At 36.7% G+C, this 20927-nt stretch overlaps 1 protein-coding gene across 13 annotated transcripts in view; it reads left to right on the top strand.

The window, feature by feature from the left end:
* BBX (BBX high mobility group box domain containing) overlaps positions 1-20927 on the top strand; it is a 270128-nt gene that overhangs the window by 180707 nt on the left and 68494 nt on the right. For all 13 annotated transcript variants that reach the window (XM_025478388.3, XM_025478424.3, XM_025478404.3 and 10 more), the window contains 2 exons: positions 4499-4694; positions 12113-12180. In XM_025478388.3, the coding sequence (XP_025334173.1) occupies positions 4499-4694; positions 12113-12180 (264 nt within the window). The remainder of the gene's footprint in view (positions 1-4498; positions 4695-12112; positions 12181-20927) is intronic.

Here is a 20927-nt window from a genome sequence, read left to right on the forward strand (position 1 = left end):
CCACAAAGTAACAAAATTACATTTTAAAAGAAATTCTGAAATTTTGATTCTTTTTCCCTTAATGCTAATTAAGCTGACTTTTTCTCTGATTTACCTAAATTGGGGAGTAAAATGATCCTTTTAAAAAATTTACATATGAAAAAAATTATATATGAAAATGAACTACTGTTGCCATGATAATCCTTCCAACCAATTTAGGTGACCTTATCTATAGCCAAGTCAGTTTTTTCCTTCATAACTTTTCTGTAGTAGAACCAGTTTCCTGGTCACTTATTCAAGTCACTTTTTGAAGTATATAATTTTTATTGGAGTGGCTTTATCATGAAAGTCATGCAGGTTAATATATAACTTAAAATATTTTTGTCTGTCAAAACCATAAACTTAATTCCATGTTCTGTCACATAATACAGTCTCATTTTTTTCTTATTAAAAATATCTAGTAAAAATAATTCAAATCAGATGGTTATCAGATAGCTATCAGGTTTTATTATCTAAATGAACAATTTTAGAGTTAAAGCTCCTAGAACTAAGAAAGTACAGATTAGTGCCACTTCTCAAGTGTCCCCTCTCCTTTTCCACCCTTGAATAATGTGATTTCTGTTTCTGATGTGAAGAGGTACAGCTGTCTCAAAATTTATTATGCTAAGGGTAACTTACACCCCTCCAGAGTTACAAAATTAAAAATGTGTTAAACCTATTTTTTTTTAAATCAGATAATTTTTTGTATAAAAATTTTGTATAATTTCTCCTCCATGGTTCTGGCAGGTTGTGTTTTTTAAATCATGGTGATATTTCATATATTTGCACCTGAATCAGCTATCTTTATTGGTATAGACATTTCCAGGATTCTACCTTACTCTCACCAGGGTTGCCAATTTCTTTTTCACTGTGTTGAGAAAATCTAGACTAGTAATAGATAGAAATACAACTGAATTGTAGATGGCACCCCCTCGTTAAAAACAAGTAATTGGAGAACTGTTAGTGTATTTTTTTTTATTAATATTAAGGTGGTTTTTAAGGTCAAATTTCCATTCTTATAAATGATCCAGAAAGGTATTTAATGTTAAGACCCAAGATTAACACAAATAGAGTATTGTTTTTTGATACATAATAATGTCATTATCATATATGAAGTAAGCAAAATACTGTGACAGAGGTGTGCATTTAAACCATTATTGAATAACAGTGACTCACTATTACTGCTAATAAAATGTGGTGGCAGTTGGGATCAGGGAGGAGGGAGCCAGCAATGACTGAGCACCTTGTATAAATAACAAACTGTCTGAAAAGTAGATGTACTTAGTTATCTGATAGTTGGAAATTTGAAGGAAAAAAAAAAATGGAAGCCATGAGGTTAACTTTAATTTTCATGGGAGATTTTTGAAAATCAGTATTTTAGCAAGAGTTCAGTTACCTACAAAATCGGACCAATAGGCCTATGATTGACGTTACGGATGAAACAGGTTTCCCTCTCACCCCTAGCATGAAGAGCCCTGCCCTGGAGATCCAGATGGATGGGGCCTATCTCTTTGGCCCTTTAAATCCTATAATGATGGATTTGTGCCCACATAGTTGACGAGAATGCTAACAGTTTCACTCAGCTCTTTGCTTCATACTATATATAGTCTTCCTTCATTTCTTCCTTATTCAGCCTTCTCTGTAATCCCTTTCCTAATAACCTCATCACGACAAATGATGAAACTTCTATGTTGTTTGTTATAGTTGAATCAGAGCAAGTGATTGATGAGGTGCCCAGTTCCAAGGACAGAGAGACATCCTCATACCCCGAGGCTTTTTCTGCCTCTGCCTTCACTTGGTGTTCAAGTGTGTCTTTACATGAATTTATGACATCTCCGTGTAAGCTTTAAATTCCTGAAGGACAAGGACTGCATGTTGTTCTTTGCTCTGTCTCCCACGTTCTTACTGCTCTTGCTCAATATACTTCTGATTGAGCTAATGAATGTTAGCTCATTTACATCAAGTTTAAGGATCTTTGAGATTAATATGGTGTTACAGTTACAGAGTATTGTCCCTCCTAGTGAATTCTCAGTTACCACTTTCCAAAAAAACCCCACATCCTCTAGCACTTTCTCTCGCCTTCTATTCTTCAACCTAAAGGGAGCTTCCCCTTTTACAGATCCTTTGCAAAACCATTTTTCATGCCTGAAACCAGGGAAAGGCTTCTGAACCACACGTTAAAAACAAAACAAAACACCAAAGTGTTTGTGTGACTAATTGTGGATTATAAGCAGTTTGAAGGTAGAGACTTTAATTCATGCTCTTGACGGTGTCTGTCATCTAGTCCAGCATCTTTTATAATGGGGACTTGCTTCTTTAAAAACCATAATTTTCTTTTTAATTTCTCATGACAAATGTGTTAATTAATTTGTTTGAAAGTCTTTTGTCATTTTATGTAGAGTGGTGACCTTTGTCCAGATGACTGTTCATCTGACAAAACAGCCCATGTGCCTTTACCTGGGACACAATAATGATGCATGTGTCTGTTACTTCCATTTTCACCTCACCCTACCATTTGTCACTTTCCACCTTCAGACAGGTTGCAGGGCTATTTGTCTGCGTCAGCTTAATATGTAAATCCCCCATGCAGGTGAATGGAATGGAGTGGGATGTCTCTTGTATCACATCTGATACCTCCAAATTTATTCTGCTATATGATGGTGAATTCTAGTTTGGCTCTGGCCTTGCATCCCTATTTTAATTATTTGTGTAAGAAAAGTGGAACAGTATTTTTTCATTATTTTGTGCTGACCTTCCTTCTGTGTGTACCCATGTATCAGCATACAGATATACAGCTTTTAGGTTTAAAAAAAAAAGATTCTGAAAACTTAAGGTAATCTGGGGATAATTCTAAAACATTGATTATTAACACTTATTTATAATACAGTTTTCATTTACATGATTTAAAGTAAAAAAATGGAAACGTTTATTTGGATTATATACACTTTCTTATACCAAGGATAAAAGAGTCTTTTTTTTTTTTCCTGTTGGATTAAATAAAAAGCTACTTGGAGTGTATACTAAATTAGTTTACTTTACACATGGAATGACCATTTTAAAGGGCAAGCTTATGGGATTGAAACAGTTGTATTGAATTAATTTTTCCAGCAGTTGGGAAAAACATTTTTATTAGATGATATAACTTTTGGCAATGTATAATGAATAGCAATAAATATTATTTCATTTAGTTTTATTGTCACAAAAGGGGAAAGAAGCAACAGAGATGGCAGAAAGAGTTCTAGAAGTCACAGAAATAGAGGGAAAAGGAGGATATTGTCAGTGAAGGCTGAAACCTCCAAGTATAAAGACATAAAGATTGTGATGGGTTAATTGCAACATCACACATCACACCTTTCAGCATGTTCACATTTGAAGTCCTAGGTGCTTATTATAAAATCCTGGGATGTTGGTGCTTCACAGATACTTAGCTTTTTACAAATAGAAGGTTTGTGGCAACACTATGTCAAGCAAGTCTATCGGCACCTTTTTCCAACAGCATCTGTTTGCTTTCTGTCTCTATGTCACCTTTTGGTAATTCTTGCAATATTTATAGCTTTTTCATTATTATATTTGTTATGGTGACCTGTGGTCAGTGATTATAGCTTGCTGCAAGCTCAAATGATGTTTAGCAATTTTTAGCAATAAAGAATTTTTAATTAAGATATTTCATTGTTTTGCCACTAATAGACTAGTAGTGTAATAAAAATATAACATCTATATATACTGGGAAACCAAAAAATCCTCAGATAACTGAAAAGTTAAACATCAGCTTTTCCTACCTTATTCCCCTTCTCACCAATCTTGATCTTAGCTTGTTTATCCCAAAACTGGTTACTTTGCTCTGTTAAGTTTGCCTGTATTTCCCTTACCAGTACATCAAAGCATGGATTTAATTTTTGGCATACTTCCGAAATTAAACAGTGAACAGAATCTGGCTCTGGTATTGACTCATAGTTTGTAATGTGTACCTGATACCCACTTTGAACTGGGTGCCAAACGATGCACATGGTTTATTTACAATAACCCTGTGTATTGGTGTTATTCTTCCTAGTTTATGGAAGCTAAAGGTTAAGCCCAGAGAGGTTACATTCTCCATCTTTGGTTACTCTAGCTGTAAGTGGAGGTGATAGGGTTTGAACTCTGATGTTTCTGCCTTCAAAGCCTTGCTCCTTCCCTTACAAATAACTCTGGCTCCACCATAGTAAGATATCTTTTGGATACTTAAAAAATGGTGTGGGTCGAAAGATACAAATATATTGCATCTGTATCCATCTTCCACAAATGAACTTTCTAGTTAAATCCATGTCCTATTGCTAAAGCCCTGGGCTGAGATTATCATTCTTTTATAAAGAAAGCCACAGAAGTTACTGAATGTATTGTTTCATTCGTTATTTAATGGTATGGAGGAGGTGACATATGCAGGCTATTAGAACTTATTCAGTCTGTATATTAAAATCTATTATCTATTCTTTATTTACAGTATAAAGATGCATTTATGAAAGCAAATCCTGGCTACAAATGGTGTCCTACCACAAATAAGCCTGTGAAATCCCCAACACCCACTGTCAATCCACGAAAGAAACTATGGGCTTTCCCATCTGACTCTTCAAGAGATTTACCAAGCCCCAAGAAAGCAAAGACTGAAGAAATGCCTCAGCTAAACTTTGGAATGGCTGGTGAGTTCAGACACTATTTCTAACTATTCTTTTTTAAAGACAAGGGGCAATACATCTAGATAGTATTTTTAATAAATTAAAAAAAATAAATTATATATACACAGAGAGTGAGAAACAAAATTTAAACAAACAAAAAATTTAAACCAGTGTGAAGCAATGCAAAGATACAGCATATCTGAAAGCTCTGAAATACAACATACATAGAATGTGTTTGTATGGGACGCCTGGGTGCCTCAGCAGTTGGGCGTCTGCCTTCAGCCCAGGGCGTGATCCTGGAGACCCGGGATCGAGTTCCACATCAGGCTTCCTGCATGGATGGAGCCTGCGTCTCCTTCTACTTCTGCCTGTATGTCTGCCTCTCTTTGTGTCTCTCTCATGAATAAATAAATAAATAAAATCTTTTTAAAAAATAAAATAAAAAATAAACTTCTATCCCTTAAAAAAAAAAAAAAGAATGTGTTTGTATATTTAAAGGAAGTGTGGACCAAGTAGTAGAGTCATTACATGTATGCGGATTTCTGACACATTATGGAAAGGCAGACTGCAATGTAGAAATTAAGAACTCAGGGAATTTTATAATGTAACAAAGTAGTTTACACATACATACTATTAAGCTATCCCAGTAAGTAACTTAGTTATTGTGGGTACTAAAAAGCTATAATTATATTGATCATCTGAGAATTTGAGACATCTAGGACAAGAATATGAACAGTTCCATCACACATATGAGATGGATCTGACAGCTGTTTCTTAGAAGGAATTCCCATCCTATCCCCCTACCCCCATTGCTGTATGAGCTAGGCAAATTAAAACTTCCAGATGGTCCCATTTGTTTTGGGACCTTTAATACTCTTTGGGTGGTAAGGAATGCTAAAGCATTTATTACCGTGAAATAAAGTACTTATATTCATTCTGCAAAGAGCTCTGTCGTCCTGGCTATTGCAATGCAGTAATCAAGAGAGAAATTTTTCAGGATGAAACTGGGAAATTGAGCAGGATGGAAACCATGAAGTTGATATTGAGCTAAATGGTTCCTGTTTCATTATATATTATAAATAAATTTTCTTCAAAATGAGAGCAGTGAACCATTTGCAGTATGAAGACCCTGGGAAAAGAGGTTAAGCAATATTGTGATAACACTTCTTTTGTTTTTTAATCCAGTTTTATTGAGAAATAATTGACCTACATTGCTGTATAAGTTTAAGACATACAGACTGATGGTTTGATTTACATAAATTGTGAAATGATTACAGTAGATTGAGCTAACATCTGTCTCCTCATATAGATACAATAAAAAGAAAAAACAGGGAAAAATGTTCTCCTTGTGATGAGAATTCTTAGAATTAACTCTCTTAACAACTTTCCTGTTTGTCATACAGCTATGTCAGCTATAGGCATGATGTACATTACATCCCTAGTATTTATTTATCCTGTAGTAGGAATTTGTGACCAGCTTTCCTCCAATTCTTCCTCCTCCTATCTCTCTGCCTCTGATAATTACAAGTCTGATTTCTTTTTCTGTTATTTCTTTCTTCCTTTTTTTTTCTTTTTTTAAGACTCCACATATAAGTAAGATCATATAGCATTTGTCTTTCTCTGATTTATTTCACTTAGCATAATGCCTTCAGGGTACATCCATTTTGTCACAAATGGTAGGATTTCCTCATTTTTTATGGTTGAAGAACATCTCATTTTGTGTATGTGTATATGTATCTACATACACTGTCACTACACACACACACACACATACACACACAATATCACATATTCTTTATCCATTCATCCATCAATGTTCACAGGTTGTTTCCACTCACACATGGAACATTTTCTAGGACAGACCGTATGTCTAGACGACAAAACAAGTCTCAGCAAATTCAAGAAGATTAAAATTAATTACCAATTATCTTCTGACCACAATGGCATGAAACTAGAAATCAAAAATAAGAGGAAAATTGAAAAATTCAAAACCACGTAAAAATTAAACAGCACTCATAGAACAACCAATGGATCAAAAAAGAAAGAGGAAATAAAATGTTTCTTGAGACAAGAAAATGGAAACCTGGTATACCAGAATTTGTGGGTGCAGCAAGAGCAGTTCTAAGAGGGAAGTTCATAGCAACAAATGCCTATATTAAGAAGCAAGAAAGATCACAGACACACCCTAACTCTATGCCTTAAGGAATTCGAAAAGAACAGAGTTCAGTTAGCAGAAGAAGGGAAATAAAGATTCAATCAGAAATAAATGAAATAGAGAACAGAAAAACAAGAGAAAAGGCTAACCAAACTAAGAGTTGGTTCTTTGAAGAGATAATAAACAAAATTTACAGACCTTTAGCTAGACTAATGCCCGAAAAAAGATAAAGGACCCAAATCAACAAAATATACATGAAAAAGGAGACATTACAACTGATACCAGAGAAATACAAAGGATTCTAAGAGGCTTCTATGAACGGCTATATACCAACAAACTGGACAACCTAGGAAAAAAAGGAGAAATTCTTAGAAACGTGCAATGTACCAACACCAAATGAGTAAGAAATAGAAAATCTTTCTAGACCAATTATGGGTAAGGAGATTGAATTAGTAATCAAAACTTTTGCAGTGAAGAAAAGCACAAGACGAAATGGCTTAACTGGTGAATTTTACCAAACATTTAAAGAAGAATTAACACTAGTCCTTTACAAATTCTTCCAAAAATACCAAAGAGGAGGAAACACCCCCAAACTCATTTTATAAGCCCCGTATTATTCTGATATCAAAACCAGAAAGAGACACTACTAGAAAAGTGTAAGCCAGGGTACCTGGGTGGCTCAGTCGGTTAAGCCTCTAACTTTGGCTCAGGACATGGGTTGAGCCCCATGTCTAGCTCCCTGCTCAGTAGGGAGGTCCCTCTCTCTCTCCCTCTCCCCCACTTTTTCTCATTCTCTCTCTCTCTCTCTGTCTCTCTCTCTCTCTCAAATAAAAAAAGCCATATATAATAAGCCTATAGCTAACATCATACCCAGTTGTGAAAGGTGGAAAGCTTTTCCACTCACCACTCTTATTCAGCATCATACTATAAATCTTAGCTAGAGCAATAGGCAAAAAAAAAAAAAAGAAAAGAAAAAGAAAAAAGTAAAAGAAATAACTGAAAAAGAAGAAGTAAAATTGTTTGTAGATGACAAGACTATATTTGGAAAATTCTACAGACTTAACCAAATAACTATTGGATCTAATCAATGAATTCAGTAAAGTCACAAGATACAATATTAATATAAAAAAAACAGTAGCGTTTCTATACACTAACAGATTTTCTGTACTAGAAAGAAATCGATCTCATTTACAATAGCATCAAAACTAGTAAGATACTTAGTAATAAATTTAACTAAGGAGGTAAAAGATCTTTGAAAAGTACAAGCCACTGATGAAAGTAATTAAAGAAAACATAGATGAATTGAAAGGTATTCTGTACATGGGTCGGAGGAATTAATATTGTTAAAACAGTACTACCAAAAGCTGTCTGTAGATTGGATGCAGTCCCTTTGAAGATTCCAATGCCATTTTTTTTACAGAAGTAGAAAAAACACTCCTAAAATTTATATGGAAACACAGAAGACCCTGACTAGCCAAAGAAATCCTGAGAAAGAAGAAGAAAGCAGGTGACCTCATACTTTCTGATATCAAGCTATACTATAATGCCATAGTCCTTAAGACAATATGGCACTGGCCTAAAAACAGACCAGTGGAACAGAATCGAGAGCCCATAAATAATCCCAATCATACACAATCAACCAGTATTTGACAAGGGAGCCAAGAATACTAAATGGAAATAAAGATCATCTTTTCAATAAATGGTACTGGGGTAATTGGATACTCCCATGTAAAGAAATGACACTGGACCCTATCTTCAACCATGAAAAGTTAACTTGAAGTGGATTAAAGACTTAAGTGTGAAACCTGAGGCTATGAAAATCTTAGAAGAAAACATCAGAATAAAACTCCTTGACCTAGGTCTTGGTAATGATCCGTTTGGGATATGACACCTAATGTATAAGCAACAAAATAGCAAGTGAGCAAGTGGGACTACATTACAGAGCTTCTGTACCGCAAAAGCAAGCATCAACAGAGTGAAAAGACCCCCTACAGAAATGGAAGAAATATTTTCTACCGCATATCTGAGAAGAAGTTCATATCCAAAATCTGTCTGGAACCCATACAACTCAGTGGTTGAACAAAAACGAAAACACTTAAGTAAAAAGGGGGCAAAGGATCTGAATAGACATATCTCCAAAGATGTACAAAATGCCAACCAGGTACAGGAAAAGATGCTCAACGTTACTAGTCATTAGGGAAATGCAAATTAAAATCACAATGTGATAGTATCCCACACCTATTAGATTGAACATCATCAGAAAGACCTGCAATACCAAGTGCTGGTGAGGATGTGGAGAAAAGGGAGCCCTTGTGCACTGTTCATTGTAAATTAGTCAGCCACTAAAGAAATACAATATGGAGGATCCTCAAAAAGTTCAAAACAGAACTCAGCAATTCAGTGTGTTGTCATATTAAATGCCAAGAAATGCAGTCTAACCTAATGCAGCATTCTGAGGAAACAGTCTTCCGATTATTGCTGTGTAGGTGTCTGTAGGATAATTCTAGGTAAGCCCCCGAAATGATGCCCTGCATATCCCAGAAGAATCAAAACACAGAGCTCTGTCCTTGTTTAGATGTCATTGTACCATTTTAGTTTCACCTTGCTTGTGAGCCGTCTTGGTGAGCTCTCTGGACTTCCCAAATTATATCAGATGAAGTGTTTTATAATAAAATGTTTTATCATCAGGACCCTGAAAGAGTATATGGATGATTGGCTACCAACCAAATTCCTTCGATTATCATTTGTCTTCTATGCCTTTTTCTCCCAGTTCTAAATCAATATCAGTAGGTGTTTGTTTTTCATACAGTAGCTCTTCACAAACCGATAATATTTGTAGATAAAGCTATGAAAGCTTTGAAAGCTATGAAAGATACCTGGTTTTAGCATCATTTTGAACAGTTTATTAATCTACCTTTTGTACCTACAAATCGAAAGTTTAAGACCTAGACATCATCCAAGATACTTACAGGTCAACTTTACAAAAACAGTGTTCTTTAAAGTCAAAGAAGGAAAACACTTTTAAGTTTCTCTCATTATGTGAGGCTCTGTGACAGATGTCAGTAGTCCATGGTCAGGTCTTTATTAAGCTAGTGTATAATGGATAACATTGTTCTGAAATTTCCAGTTGTATCTCTTGCAGCACAATGAAAGCAAATGGATTTACTTTTAACTAAAATGAGGGGCTTAGCTCTTTGAATCTAGGGGATCCTTATAGGGCCTTTAGAGGACAGTGTAGGTTTTTCCTCAATAATCTCTTTGTTTTTTCCAGTAGTCTTTGTAACATGACATTTTGCTATTTTGAATAATCCCAAAGCAGCTAAAATTGTATGATTTCCAAGAAGAGAAAGCTGTGTAGAATTTAATTTAGTACAGGTCCTCTTGGTAAAGAGAGAGCAAAGCATACTATGTGCATATTTTTGATGTTTCTAGATAACATTGTGTAAGTATAAATTAATGTAAAGGATGGTGGTAACCTTTTGGTCTATGTTTTACTATCTACAGAGCAAACTTGCAAAGTCACGTTGCTATAACAAATAAATTGTCATGTAAGCATGTTCCTATTTTATTTTAAAATTTGAACTTTAAAATTTGAACATTTTTATTTCTAATAGAAAGCTATCATACAGTCCTTCTGATCTTTAGAATGACAGCTGCAAAAGTATTTAGCTACCCAAAGAACCAAATTAAAATTTACTTTCTGCTAAATTCATTTCCCCCTCATTTTAATTTTAAATAGATTTAAGTGTCTATTTTAACAAACACAGTAGTTCTTAAACTTAACATTTAATTGAAGATGGAATTTTTAAAACAACAATAAATAGCCTTGCTTCATCACAACAGCCAGAGTTCCCATGTATTACATATGTGGCATCTTCCTATGTGGCTGCTTTGCAAAACTGAGCTATTTCTTGACCACTTGATCATTGGGTAACCTGTTTTTCCCTCTAATAACCTTTTCTTTCTCTCTTTGTAACAACTTCAGATTCTTTTTTCAGTTTATTAAAAAACTTGACTATAAGATGTGGTCAATGTGGATTCATGAGTTAAAACAGATTGTGTACAAAGATACGCTTAAAGTCCTATCTTTAAACAAAAAGAAAAACACCTCAGTGTCTTCAGGCAACAGTATGCCTGATTCTCACTTTTAATTGAAGAGAGATTCCTAAAAATAAAAATGCATTTATGTAGGACCCACATGCATGAGGATAGGCATTGAGCTAGGCACTGCCTCGTATGTTATTTCAAGGCAGATCTGCAATTTAATTTGTTTTAAGACAGCCTTAAAGGATATAGGTTTCTTATTTTCTTTAATACTTGTTTAGTCATAACCCTGAGTCATAGATCTACCACTTTGCTGTTTTTATTTTGTCTTTTCGTTTTTGTTGATTATTGAAGGAATGGAAACAAAGGCCTTCAGTAATATAAAAAGGATTCATTTCAAATCTGAATAGTATTTTGAGGAAGCACCTGACTCCAACCCTAAGATTTAAAATATCAAAAACACATCATTGTCTAATTTAAATTTGTTTTTGAAAGTTTTAGAGAAAGACTATTTGAACAAAGCCCACTGGATTTTGAAAGGCTCATTTATAAGATATCTCTCTGTTCTCTCAGTTTCTCATATAGCCCAATACTTTTTAGCAGCCCTAATTTTACATGGTAGAAATAATAATTTGAGAATAACAATCTCCAACTTCTGAGACATGAAGCATAAGAACTCTTTTGTTTTAAAACTTTTATTTATTTATTTGAGAGCGAGCACAAGCTGGGTGAAGGGGCAGAGGGAGAAGCTGAGCTTCTTGCCCTACCTGAGCAGGTGGCCTGAAGCAGAGCTCAATTCCAGGACACCTGAGATCAGGATCCGATCCGAAGGCAAATGGTTAACTGACTGAGCCATCCAGACCCATAGCACTCTTTTGAAAGTTTTATCTTTTATATTTAAAATGTTTTTTAAAAAATCCACTGAAACTCTGTATTCAGTAAGGGAAGAAGCATCATCACAGGAGGAGATAATTCCTGTTATAAGTAGATGTGGTATTGAAGAAAGAGTTGTGTTGGAATGGTGGGACAATAGGGAGATTTAAAAGGCTCACAAAAGTATAAGTACTTAAGCACGTATATGCCAGATTATTGCTATATGAAGAGTTTTAAAAGTTTCCTGTAAAAAGTTATACATGCTCCTGTTGGAGTTTGAGTCTTTGTTAGTATCCTTTTTCAACTCTGCGTGGTTTACATGAACTTCATGCTTATAAATTGATAATTTCTTTGTTTTCGACTCTTTTAGATCCTACACAGATGGGAGGCCTGAGCATGCTGCTTCTAGCTGGAGAACATGCTCTTGGAACACCAGAGGTAAGCCAGTCCTCATTCCTGCCCACTCTGCTCACGCCGGGGCTCGAAAACACAGACATGAGTATTCCGTTCACACTCTTAGTTCTGTAGTTTCCCTGTGTAAGCTCATGAGCAAACTGTATCTATTTTTTGGTTAAAGATCTATATGTGCTTTGTTTTGTGCCTTGAGTATAATAGAAGTGATATAAATAAACCCAAGAGAATGCAAATGAAGAAGTCGCGGGTGCAGATTTTTGAGATTCTGTGAACCTAAGAAAAAGAAATGGAATGTACAGATGATTAGCATTTGCCACGATTGTGTCATAGGTCTGTAGGATGGGTCCTATGATTCATTTTCTCTATTCACATAACGTACCCTGCTTTTGTGATGCTCTCATGTAGGCATGCTAGGGAAAGATGAGAGTTTTACTGTCAGTCTCTCTGCTGCCTGGAGAAATCCAAACTCCTGTTTTTGAAACATGGCATTCCAAAATGGTTTTATTCTTTAAAATGGAAAATGTAAAGGACCCAGGCCCTCATGACCTTGGTTTTATGATCTCTCCTTTTCTTGCAGTTACTGGGCAGTGTTTACAAAACACTTTGAGGTATGGTTTTGATGGGCAGGTAGCAACAGTTGACCATGCATAGTTTGCATTTGTGGAATTTCTCTCCTTTCCAGACCCATTTAACAGACGCTAGACAAATTAACCTGCAGGTCATGTTATTTTACCACACTCAGGTACGTGAAATTGAGACTTTTCAGTCCCAAGCAGAGTCACTATTTACAGCCAAATAGCAGCTCAATTCTGTTGCAGATACATATATTTTTCTTATACTTTTTTTTTTAAATTATGACTATGCCATACAGGATACCGTTGATTCCTATCAAATAGTGATTATAGAAGATACCGCGTAAGATATTTATATCACAAAGGCTATTATGATATATAGTTTACTTATGTGATCCATAGCAGTTGACCATATATCCAATTTAACATAATTATTTTGATTCCATTCAGTTCAGTGTAGCAAAAGACTGTGTAAACTGTTGTACTGGTAGTTATTTACATTGTACTAATCCTTGGCTGAAAAAAATAAACATGTCATTTTGTACCTTTGCGTACTTATTATTCAGCATGTTTTTACTTCCTAACACAATAGAATTCTCAGAAGTCATTTTGCTCTCTGACACATGGCTGCCTAATAGCAGTCAGACCGACTCTCACTTAGGTATAGAATATCGCAAGCATGTTCCAAAAGGTGAATGTTGGAATAATAATGCACACTTGACCTTTAAACACAGTGTGACTCATGATTTCCAAGAATGTACTGTATTGTGAAAGTCAGCATCATCTTTTCAACAGATTGTATTATAATGATGTTTTCTCCCTAACTCCTGTTATCCTTCTCCTTAATTTCAGGAACACATGTAAATAAATAAATATTTGTAGAACTTAGAGATAAAAATGTTGGTCAAAGAAAAGACTGCTGCCCCCACACCCATCCTTTTGCTTAAAGTTTGCCTCTTGGGCTTATTTCAGTGAGAAGTTCTCCCTTTTAAGAACAACAGATTTTTGACACAAGTAATTTAAACAATGGTCAGCTTTTTATTTCTGAGGAAGGGGAATTGTTTGGAGAATTCTCAAGCTAAAGAAGTTTATAAGGGTAAATTATTTAAGGAAGGGAACCACGTAGGAGAAGGGATCTATGCTAGGGAAGAAGTTGCCAGCATGTAGGTCTTTAAGAACCATTTCTAAGAATATAGCTCTTTCTTCTTACTTCCTCATTCTCATCTCAGAGGTATATTTAGGTCATTATTGAAACTAATCTTGAGATACTGAAATAATAAAGCAGAGAATATTATACAAAATTAAACTGTGTCTAAATATGGTTTGTTTTGAGAGTTCATACCATACATATCAGTAGACTTCATTTAGCACCTATTTTCTTTAATTTTTTAAAAAATATTTTATTTCTTCATGAGACACACACACACACACACACACACAGAGGCAGAGATATAGGCAGAAGGAGAAGCAGGCTTCTTGTGGGGAGCCCAATGCAGGACTTGATCCCAGGACCCTGGGATCAGGACCTGAGCCAAAAGCAGATGCTCAACCACAGCCACCCAGGCATCACTAACACCTGTTTTCTATGTAAAGTCTTGTCTCATTCCAAATATGTAAACATGATCATAGAACTTTAGGGGCCTATATACAGGCAGATGATGAACATAAGACAAATGTAGTAAATACATACTTAAATTTTCCTAAGAAAATTATCCAGGTAATAAGATAAGGAGAGAGAGTTACAGAAATTCATACTGCTGACATTTGGAACAATTACTGTGATGTCTGTTTATAACTGTTAGGTAGGACCAGTCAAATAAAGTGACATTTTACAAAAATTCTGCCACAGAGAAAGTCTAATCATATCAGCTTTTTAAAATGCCATGATAGAATTCTTATTCTGAAATATTATTTTTAAAGGAAGGAGATTTTCCTTTATTCGTTAATGTGAAACCTAACTACATAGAAAAAAAATCCTCAAAAGTCTATATTTTTAAATGTAGAAATTTTAATGTAGGTGGTAGTTTTTAAAAAAGAATTCTAGGAGCACTTGGGTGGCTCAGTGGTTGAGTGTCTGCCTTTGGCTCAGGTCATGATCCCAGGGTCCTGGTATCCCACAGGGAGCCTTCTTCTCCTTCTGCCTATGTCTCTGTGTCTCTCATGAATAAGTAAATAAAAAATCTTTAAAAAGAAAAACTCTAGAAGGCATAGAGATTTGCTGTAAATAATAAATAAAATATATCTGAATATCTTCTAATATTTAAAGTAATAAAATTCCAGATTAAAAGCTTCTGAAGGGGGCTGTTAGTAAACACATAATATAGAGAACAGCTTGGATCAGTATTGAAAAAGACCAAACTCAGTAGGGGAACTGAGTCAACACCAGAAAGTCGTCCTTACTGGAACAGGAGGAGGGATGGTTTGGGCAGTAATAGAAAATTTAAAAGAGTAATCAAAGCTGATGAAAAGGTTTGAAGGCATCAATATCTATTTAGTTGTGATGGAAGGTACGCTTTCAAGTGTGTGGGAAGTGTATTAGGTATTAGGTCTGTGATTTTAGAATGCTTTGTTCTTTTGTTGGAATCAATAGATAAGACAGTAGTGTTACAGTCAAGCCACTTTTTTCTTTGCCTTCCATTCTGTAAAATGGAGCTAATAATAATAATACCCCTTGCCTCTTAACTCCCAAGACATCTGTGAAGATTTTAAAAACCTGTAATTAAATTAAATTAATTTATTATATTTATTATATATAATATATAATATAATTGAAATTAAAACCTGTAAGGCAATTTCATCTCTCCTGAAGAGCATTCCTGCAGGTACCTGGTATTATTACCCTAGGTTATTCTAGGCATTTCATACCTAACTTGACAGCTTAAATTTTATCAGGCATCAGTCCTACAGGACATTGTGTGCATTCTTGGCAGCACATGGATGTGGACGCATGCACATACACATACACAGCTCCTTGTCCATTGAAAACTTGTAGGAAATTGCGGTTGTAATTTATTCTCTATCTCCAGGTGCTCAAGAAGAAGACAACTTTTTAAAACCTGGGAGAAATTACTGTGTAGGAAGTGGCTTCACCAGAAGAGCTGAGTTAGCATGAAAGTTAATGGAGAAGATGCTAGCAAATGGTGGCACACCTCCTTTATTAAGGGACCATACAGGTCATATGTAAGAATTGAACAGTATAGGAAGTGTGCCATCTTTTCACACATTCAATCATATGACAAGTATTTCTCTAATGCTTACTATGTGCCAGTGCTTACTATGTTCCCTGTTGTGTCAGGGAACAAACCCAGACACAAGTCTCTGCCTTCGTGGAGCTGATGATGTAATAAGGTACAGGGTTTTTTTATTTATTTATTTTTAAGATTTTTATTAATTTATTCATGAGATACAGAGAGAGAGAGAGAGAGGCGGAGGGAGAAGCAGACTCCTTGTGGGGAGCCCAATGTGGGACTCGATCCCAGGACCCTGGGATCATGCCCTGAGCCAAAGGAAGATGCTCAACCACTGAGCTACTCAGGCATTCCAGGTACAGGGTTTTGTACTGAGCAAATTCTTCACAGTTTACTTCTGACTTCAAAGGAGATTTCGTTGATTTTGTTGATCGCCATCTGCCTGTTCAAAAGTAAAACGGTTCATATTTCTATATGACTGAAATTTGAAAACATTTCATTCCCAGTACCGTTCTTAAATGCATTACCTAAGAGTAACTCTTGATCTTCACAACAACATTATGAGTTAAATCTTCCTTGCTTCATAAGTAAAGGTTAAACCGTTAAGTGAGGAAGTGGGAGCAGAGGAGTTGTGTAGCTCCAAGTGCAGAACTGGGATTTGAACCCAGGCCTAGCTTCAGTCTCCATGCGGTATCCAAGGGCCTTTGTGGTTCAGCCCCCACCGACCTGACCTCAACTCCCCTTCTCCCTTCTCCTGTGTGGGCCTGTTCTTTACTGGGGCATGTGTCGGCCTGTTCTTTACTGGGGCATGTCATGAGTCTTTCTGGGCGCTGAACACAGTAAGAGGAATCAAATTTGGCTTTCTGTGCTAAGCACTTACACAGATTATCTCATTTCATCCTCCATCATGCCCTTTGAGGTTGGTTTATGATTATTTATCATTTTTATCCCCATTTCATAAAGGAGGATAACCTCTCTAGAGGAGAGAGGTTACATAGCCTCTCCAAGGTCATAGAGTGAGAAAGTCCTAGTGTTAGGATTTACATTATCAGTAAGACTTCGGGCAACAGTAGGCTATTAGTAATTAAGGTTTTGTGGAGGCGAAAGTTACAGATGATTTTTTATTAAGGTTGGCTCTCCCAACCCTCGTATTGTTCAAGGACCAAGTATATTTGTTAAATGAATGAAAGATTATATCCATATTTTAAACACTGAGGGTTTTTTTGTTTGTTTTTTGTTGTTGTTGTTTTAAAGATTTTGTTTATTTATTCGTGAGAGACACAGAGAGGCAGAGACACAGGTAGAGGGAGAAGCAGGCTCCCTGCAAGGAGCCTGATATGGGACTCGATCCCAGATCCCAGGATCACGCCCTGAGCCAAAGGCAGACGCTCAACCACTGAGCCACCCAGGTGTCCCTAAGCACTGAGTTTTAAGTGTTTTTAAAACATACCGATTTTGGTAAAATTGGAAGTTTTCACGTGTACGTATTATAATTTCTGACATCAGTGAACTAGGGGAAATTATTTTCCTGCCTGTTGGTACATTTGAGCTCGTTTGATATGTGCCTTTCTTAGGCTACTAATTTGTCTATTCCGCTCTGCTTATATCCATTGGATTCTACTCCTGCCCAACTCTTACCCCATCCCATCAAAGCTTTTGTTCCCTTCTCACGGTTTTATAACTTCTAAACATACCTCATAAGGAGATACACATTATATTTAAATTTTACATTAAATAGCAAATGGGATTTTTGAGCTTTCTTTCTTTCTAGGTGAAGTCACTGTTCACTACCCATTTTGGCGAGAGCTGTTATCCAGCCCAGCCTCATCCACTTGTCAGCAGTGTGGGCCTCAAGGCCCAGAGAATCCACTGCTTTTACCCAGCTTGACTCATAAGCATCTCTCCTTGCTGAGTTCCCAGGCCACACTGCTCAAGATAGTGATGGGCTCTCCAGTCTCCCAGAGATGGTTTGGAAGGGGTGGCAGGGAAGGTGGGCTTGCAAGTGAGCTAGGATAGAAAGAGGGTAGAGAACAACAGGGTAAACGAGAAGGGGGGTGGTGCTGCTGTGCTGTTGCTGAGATTGTGTTTTTATACACTATTGTGTTCTGTCTCCACATTGCCCAGTGAAGAAGGCAGAGTGGCCTTGTAACCTATGTTGTCATGTGAGGAACCAGAGGCAGAAGGGCGCTGTGAGTTTGTCTCAGCTGCTGTGGCAGGTGTAGAAGTGACCTGGAGTCCATTCTGGACGTCCACACTAGTGCCTTGCCACATGGCTTATAATGACAGGAGAACTTCACTTGTGATGCAGGAGTACCCTGGCGGCCCTGGTGCCCTGAATAGAAGAACCACAGACTCACTGTTCCTTTCAGCCAGGTGACATGTACTCTCATTTTGGGGAGCGTGCGAGTCAATGCCATGTCACTTGGTTAAGCTCCAAGAGTAGCCCAGTACTCTATCCTCAGCTGTGCTTTTGTCCTGGTGTCAGCTGGCCAAGTGCTGTGCTTCACTATTCAGATTCTCTTCAACCTAATTTAGGTTTAATTAAGGGTGGCTTTATTTTAATCCTTAAAAACATTTTGAAGGACTAATATGGATATAATATGCTTACATTTAATTCACCTGTGTTTTAAGTGCAAGTCCATTTCAGAGCTTCATTTAACATCTCATATTAAATGCAAATTAAATCATCACTCAGGTACTCTGTTATAGAAGGATACTTGGCAAAACTGCCAATTGTAGGAAAGACCGGGTCAGGCTGAGCAAGAGTGAGAATCAGTTCACTGGCCCTTGGCATCACAAGGGATCTTTACACTTGAACTCTGAAATGGAATCCTCTCCTCCCAAACTCTCTCCTCCCGTAGAAGACAACCCCTCCCCTCAAGCCTTCCTTAGTCAAATTCCCTCTTGTAGTAAAAGGCTTTAACCAACCTTAGAAACCCTGGCCTTGTCCAGCCCCTTTTCTTCAGCCCTGACATCCTTCCAGGCAATTACTAGGACCTGGCAAATAGCATCTCTGATTTAATTGGGGCCCCTCATCTCAGCCGGTTGTTTTTTTTTTTTTTTAACCTTCTAATTGGTCGCCTGCCTCCAGTCAATTCTCAGCCAAGGTCATCCTTCACTCCACTGACAGAATTATCTAACTACCTATCTCTCATTACGCTGCTCCTCTGAGTGAAAACCTTGGCTGGCTCCCCATTGCCTTCAGCCTCATTTTCAATAACCGAGAATTCAAATTTCTCTCTGTTGCATTCATCTCCCACTACCCTCCCAGGCTTCTCTTCATCCACACTGAGAAAGTCCTTATCTCTCAAACACACAGGGCATCTGTCTCCATATTTTTCCTCCTGCTGTTGCCATGTCATTCATTTGCTCATGTGTGGTGTTTTTCTCCTAGGTGTAGCTCAGACATTACTGTCTTAATAACTTCCGCCTGTCCCACCCAGAAGGAGTGAAAGCTGCTGCTCTGGCCTCACAGGCCTAGCACGGCCACTGTGCCTTGCCTGTGCGCTTACATCTTACGTGTGTAGCTGTCCCCTGCACTTGGATTGCAAGCTACTTTTTTTTTCTTTTTGGATTGCAAGCTACTTAAGGGCCAGACACATTCCCTTAGCTTATCATTTTATTCCCTGGCACAAAATGTATGCAAGTGGAATGTAAGCTGCTTAGAACTGTGAGCAGTCTTTATGGCTGGCACATAGTAGGTTTTTATTGAATATTATGTTGAAGGAGTATCAACATATGTTTGAAATAGCAAGGGCTGAAATATATAGCTCACATAGAACCAATGCACTTTTACCCCTTTTGTTGATTGTATGTTTATCAGAATCCAGTTGTGTGTGGCTGCAGCCCTGCACCTTATGAGGTAGGAACAGGCTATTGCTAATACCTAGCTTTCCAAAACACTTCTAGTGCATCTGTCGAACTGGTGTGATTTTGTTTTATATCGGGAGGCTGGATCACATGTCTGTGTCTTCCATTTGCACAATGTGAAGTGTGCTTGTGGGAAAAGATACTACTTTGTTGTAATTCTTAATTATGTTAATAATTCCTCATTCTTGGCTACTGAGAATTATAGCTAAATCAAAGGGAAGATTAGATTTAAGAGACGTTAACAAAACTTTGCTTTAAAAAAAAAAAAAAATCCCTCTAGCTGTTTGTTTCTTGGGCAGATAGCTACACCTAGTGGCTTTATGGATTATTTCAGAGACTCTGGGAACAACTTTTGGGTTTTTTTTTTTTTTCCCCCTCCCTTTATTTAACCTCTGCTTATTTGGTATCTTTTCTTTCTTCTTAATTAATGAAGAGATATCTTTGACTCTTGTGTGTTCTGCTGTATTTAGAAAGTAAGCCAGCCATAGGAATGGAGATTGAGGAATTGATATTTATCCATAGAAAGCATGCCCCATTTAATAAGTAATTTGGAGTACTGTAAATACAAATAGCAAGGTGATAAGATCTGGGACCCTCTGACTGGTACTTAAATAGGAGCCTTTTGTACAAAATACACTCTTAACTTTTATGTGGATATACCCTCTGATTTTTTTTTTTTTTTTACCAAATGTGTATATTTATTAGTATATGCACAAATGTACATTTCTGCATTGGATGCCTTAATTTGTCAAGCACACAAGAATGAATTCTGTATACATACATTTTCCATGTCATTGTGCCATATTTACCTCTTGAGATTTTGGTAGAAATATGCCTAGCATGTATCACAGGCGTTTCTGCCTTTTAATAAAGGCTATATTTTATAATTATCCTTACCTTGACAACTTAGAACCATAGTTATAAATATTCATTACTGCAGTGAACTGAAGCCTTCAGGAGAAACTTTGAGACTCTTTGCTCTAATTTCTTTTAGATGGACTACAGTAGTTTATAAGACATTTGTGTCTTCCGTTCTTAACAGTTTTTCTATCTTCTCCCTGCTTTTGCTGCTGGTATTGTTTCTTTTCCAACCCTCTTCCTAATATCTTCATTCATGGCCCCTTCTGATTTGTGGCTTCTA

This window comes from Canis lupus, chromosome 33 (genome assembly GCF_003254725.2).
Source record: "Canis lupus dingo isolate Sandy chromosome 33, ASM325472v2, whole genome shotgun sequence".
Lineage (NCBI taxonomy): Eukaryota > Metazoa > Chordata > Mammalia > Carnivora > Canidae > Canis > Canis lupus.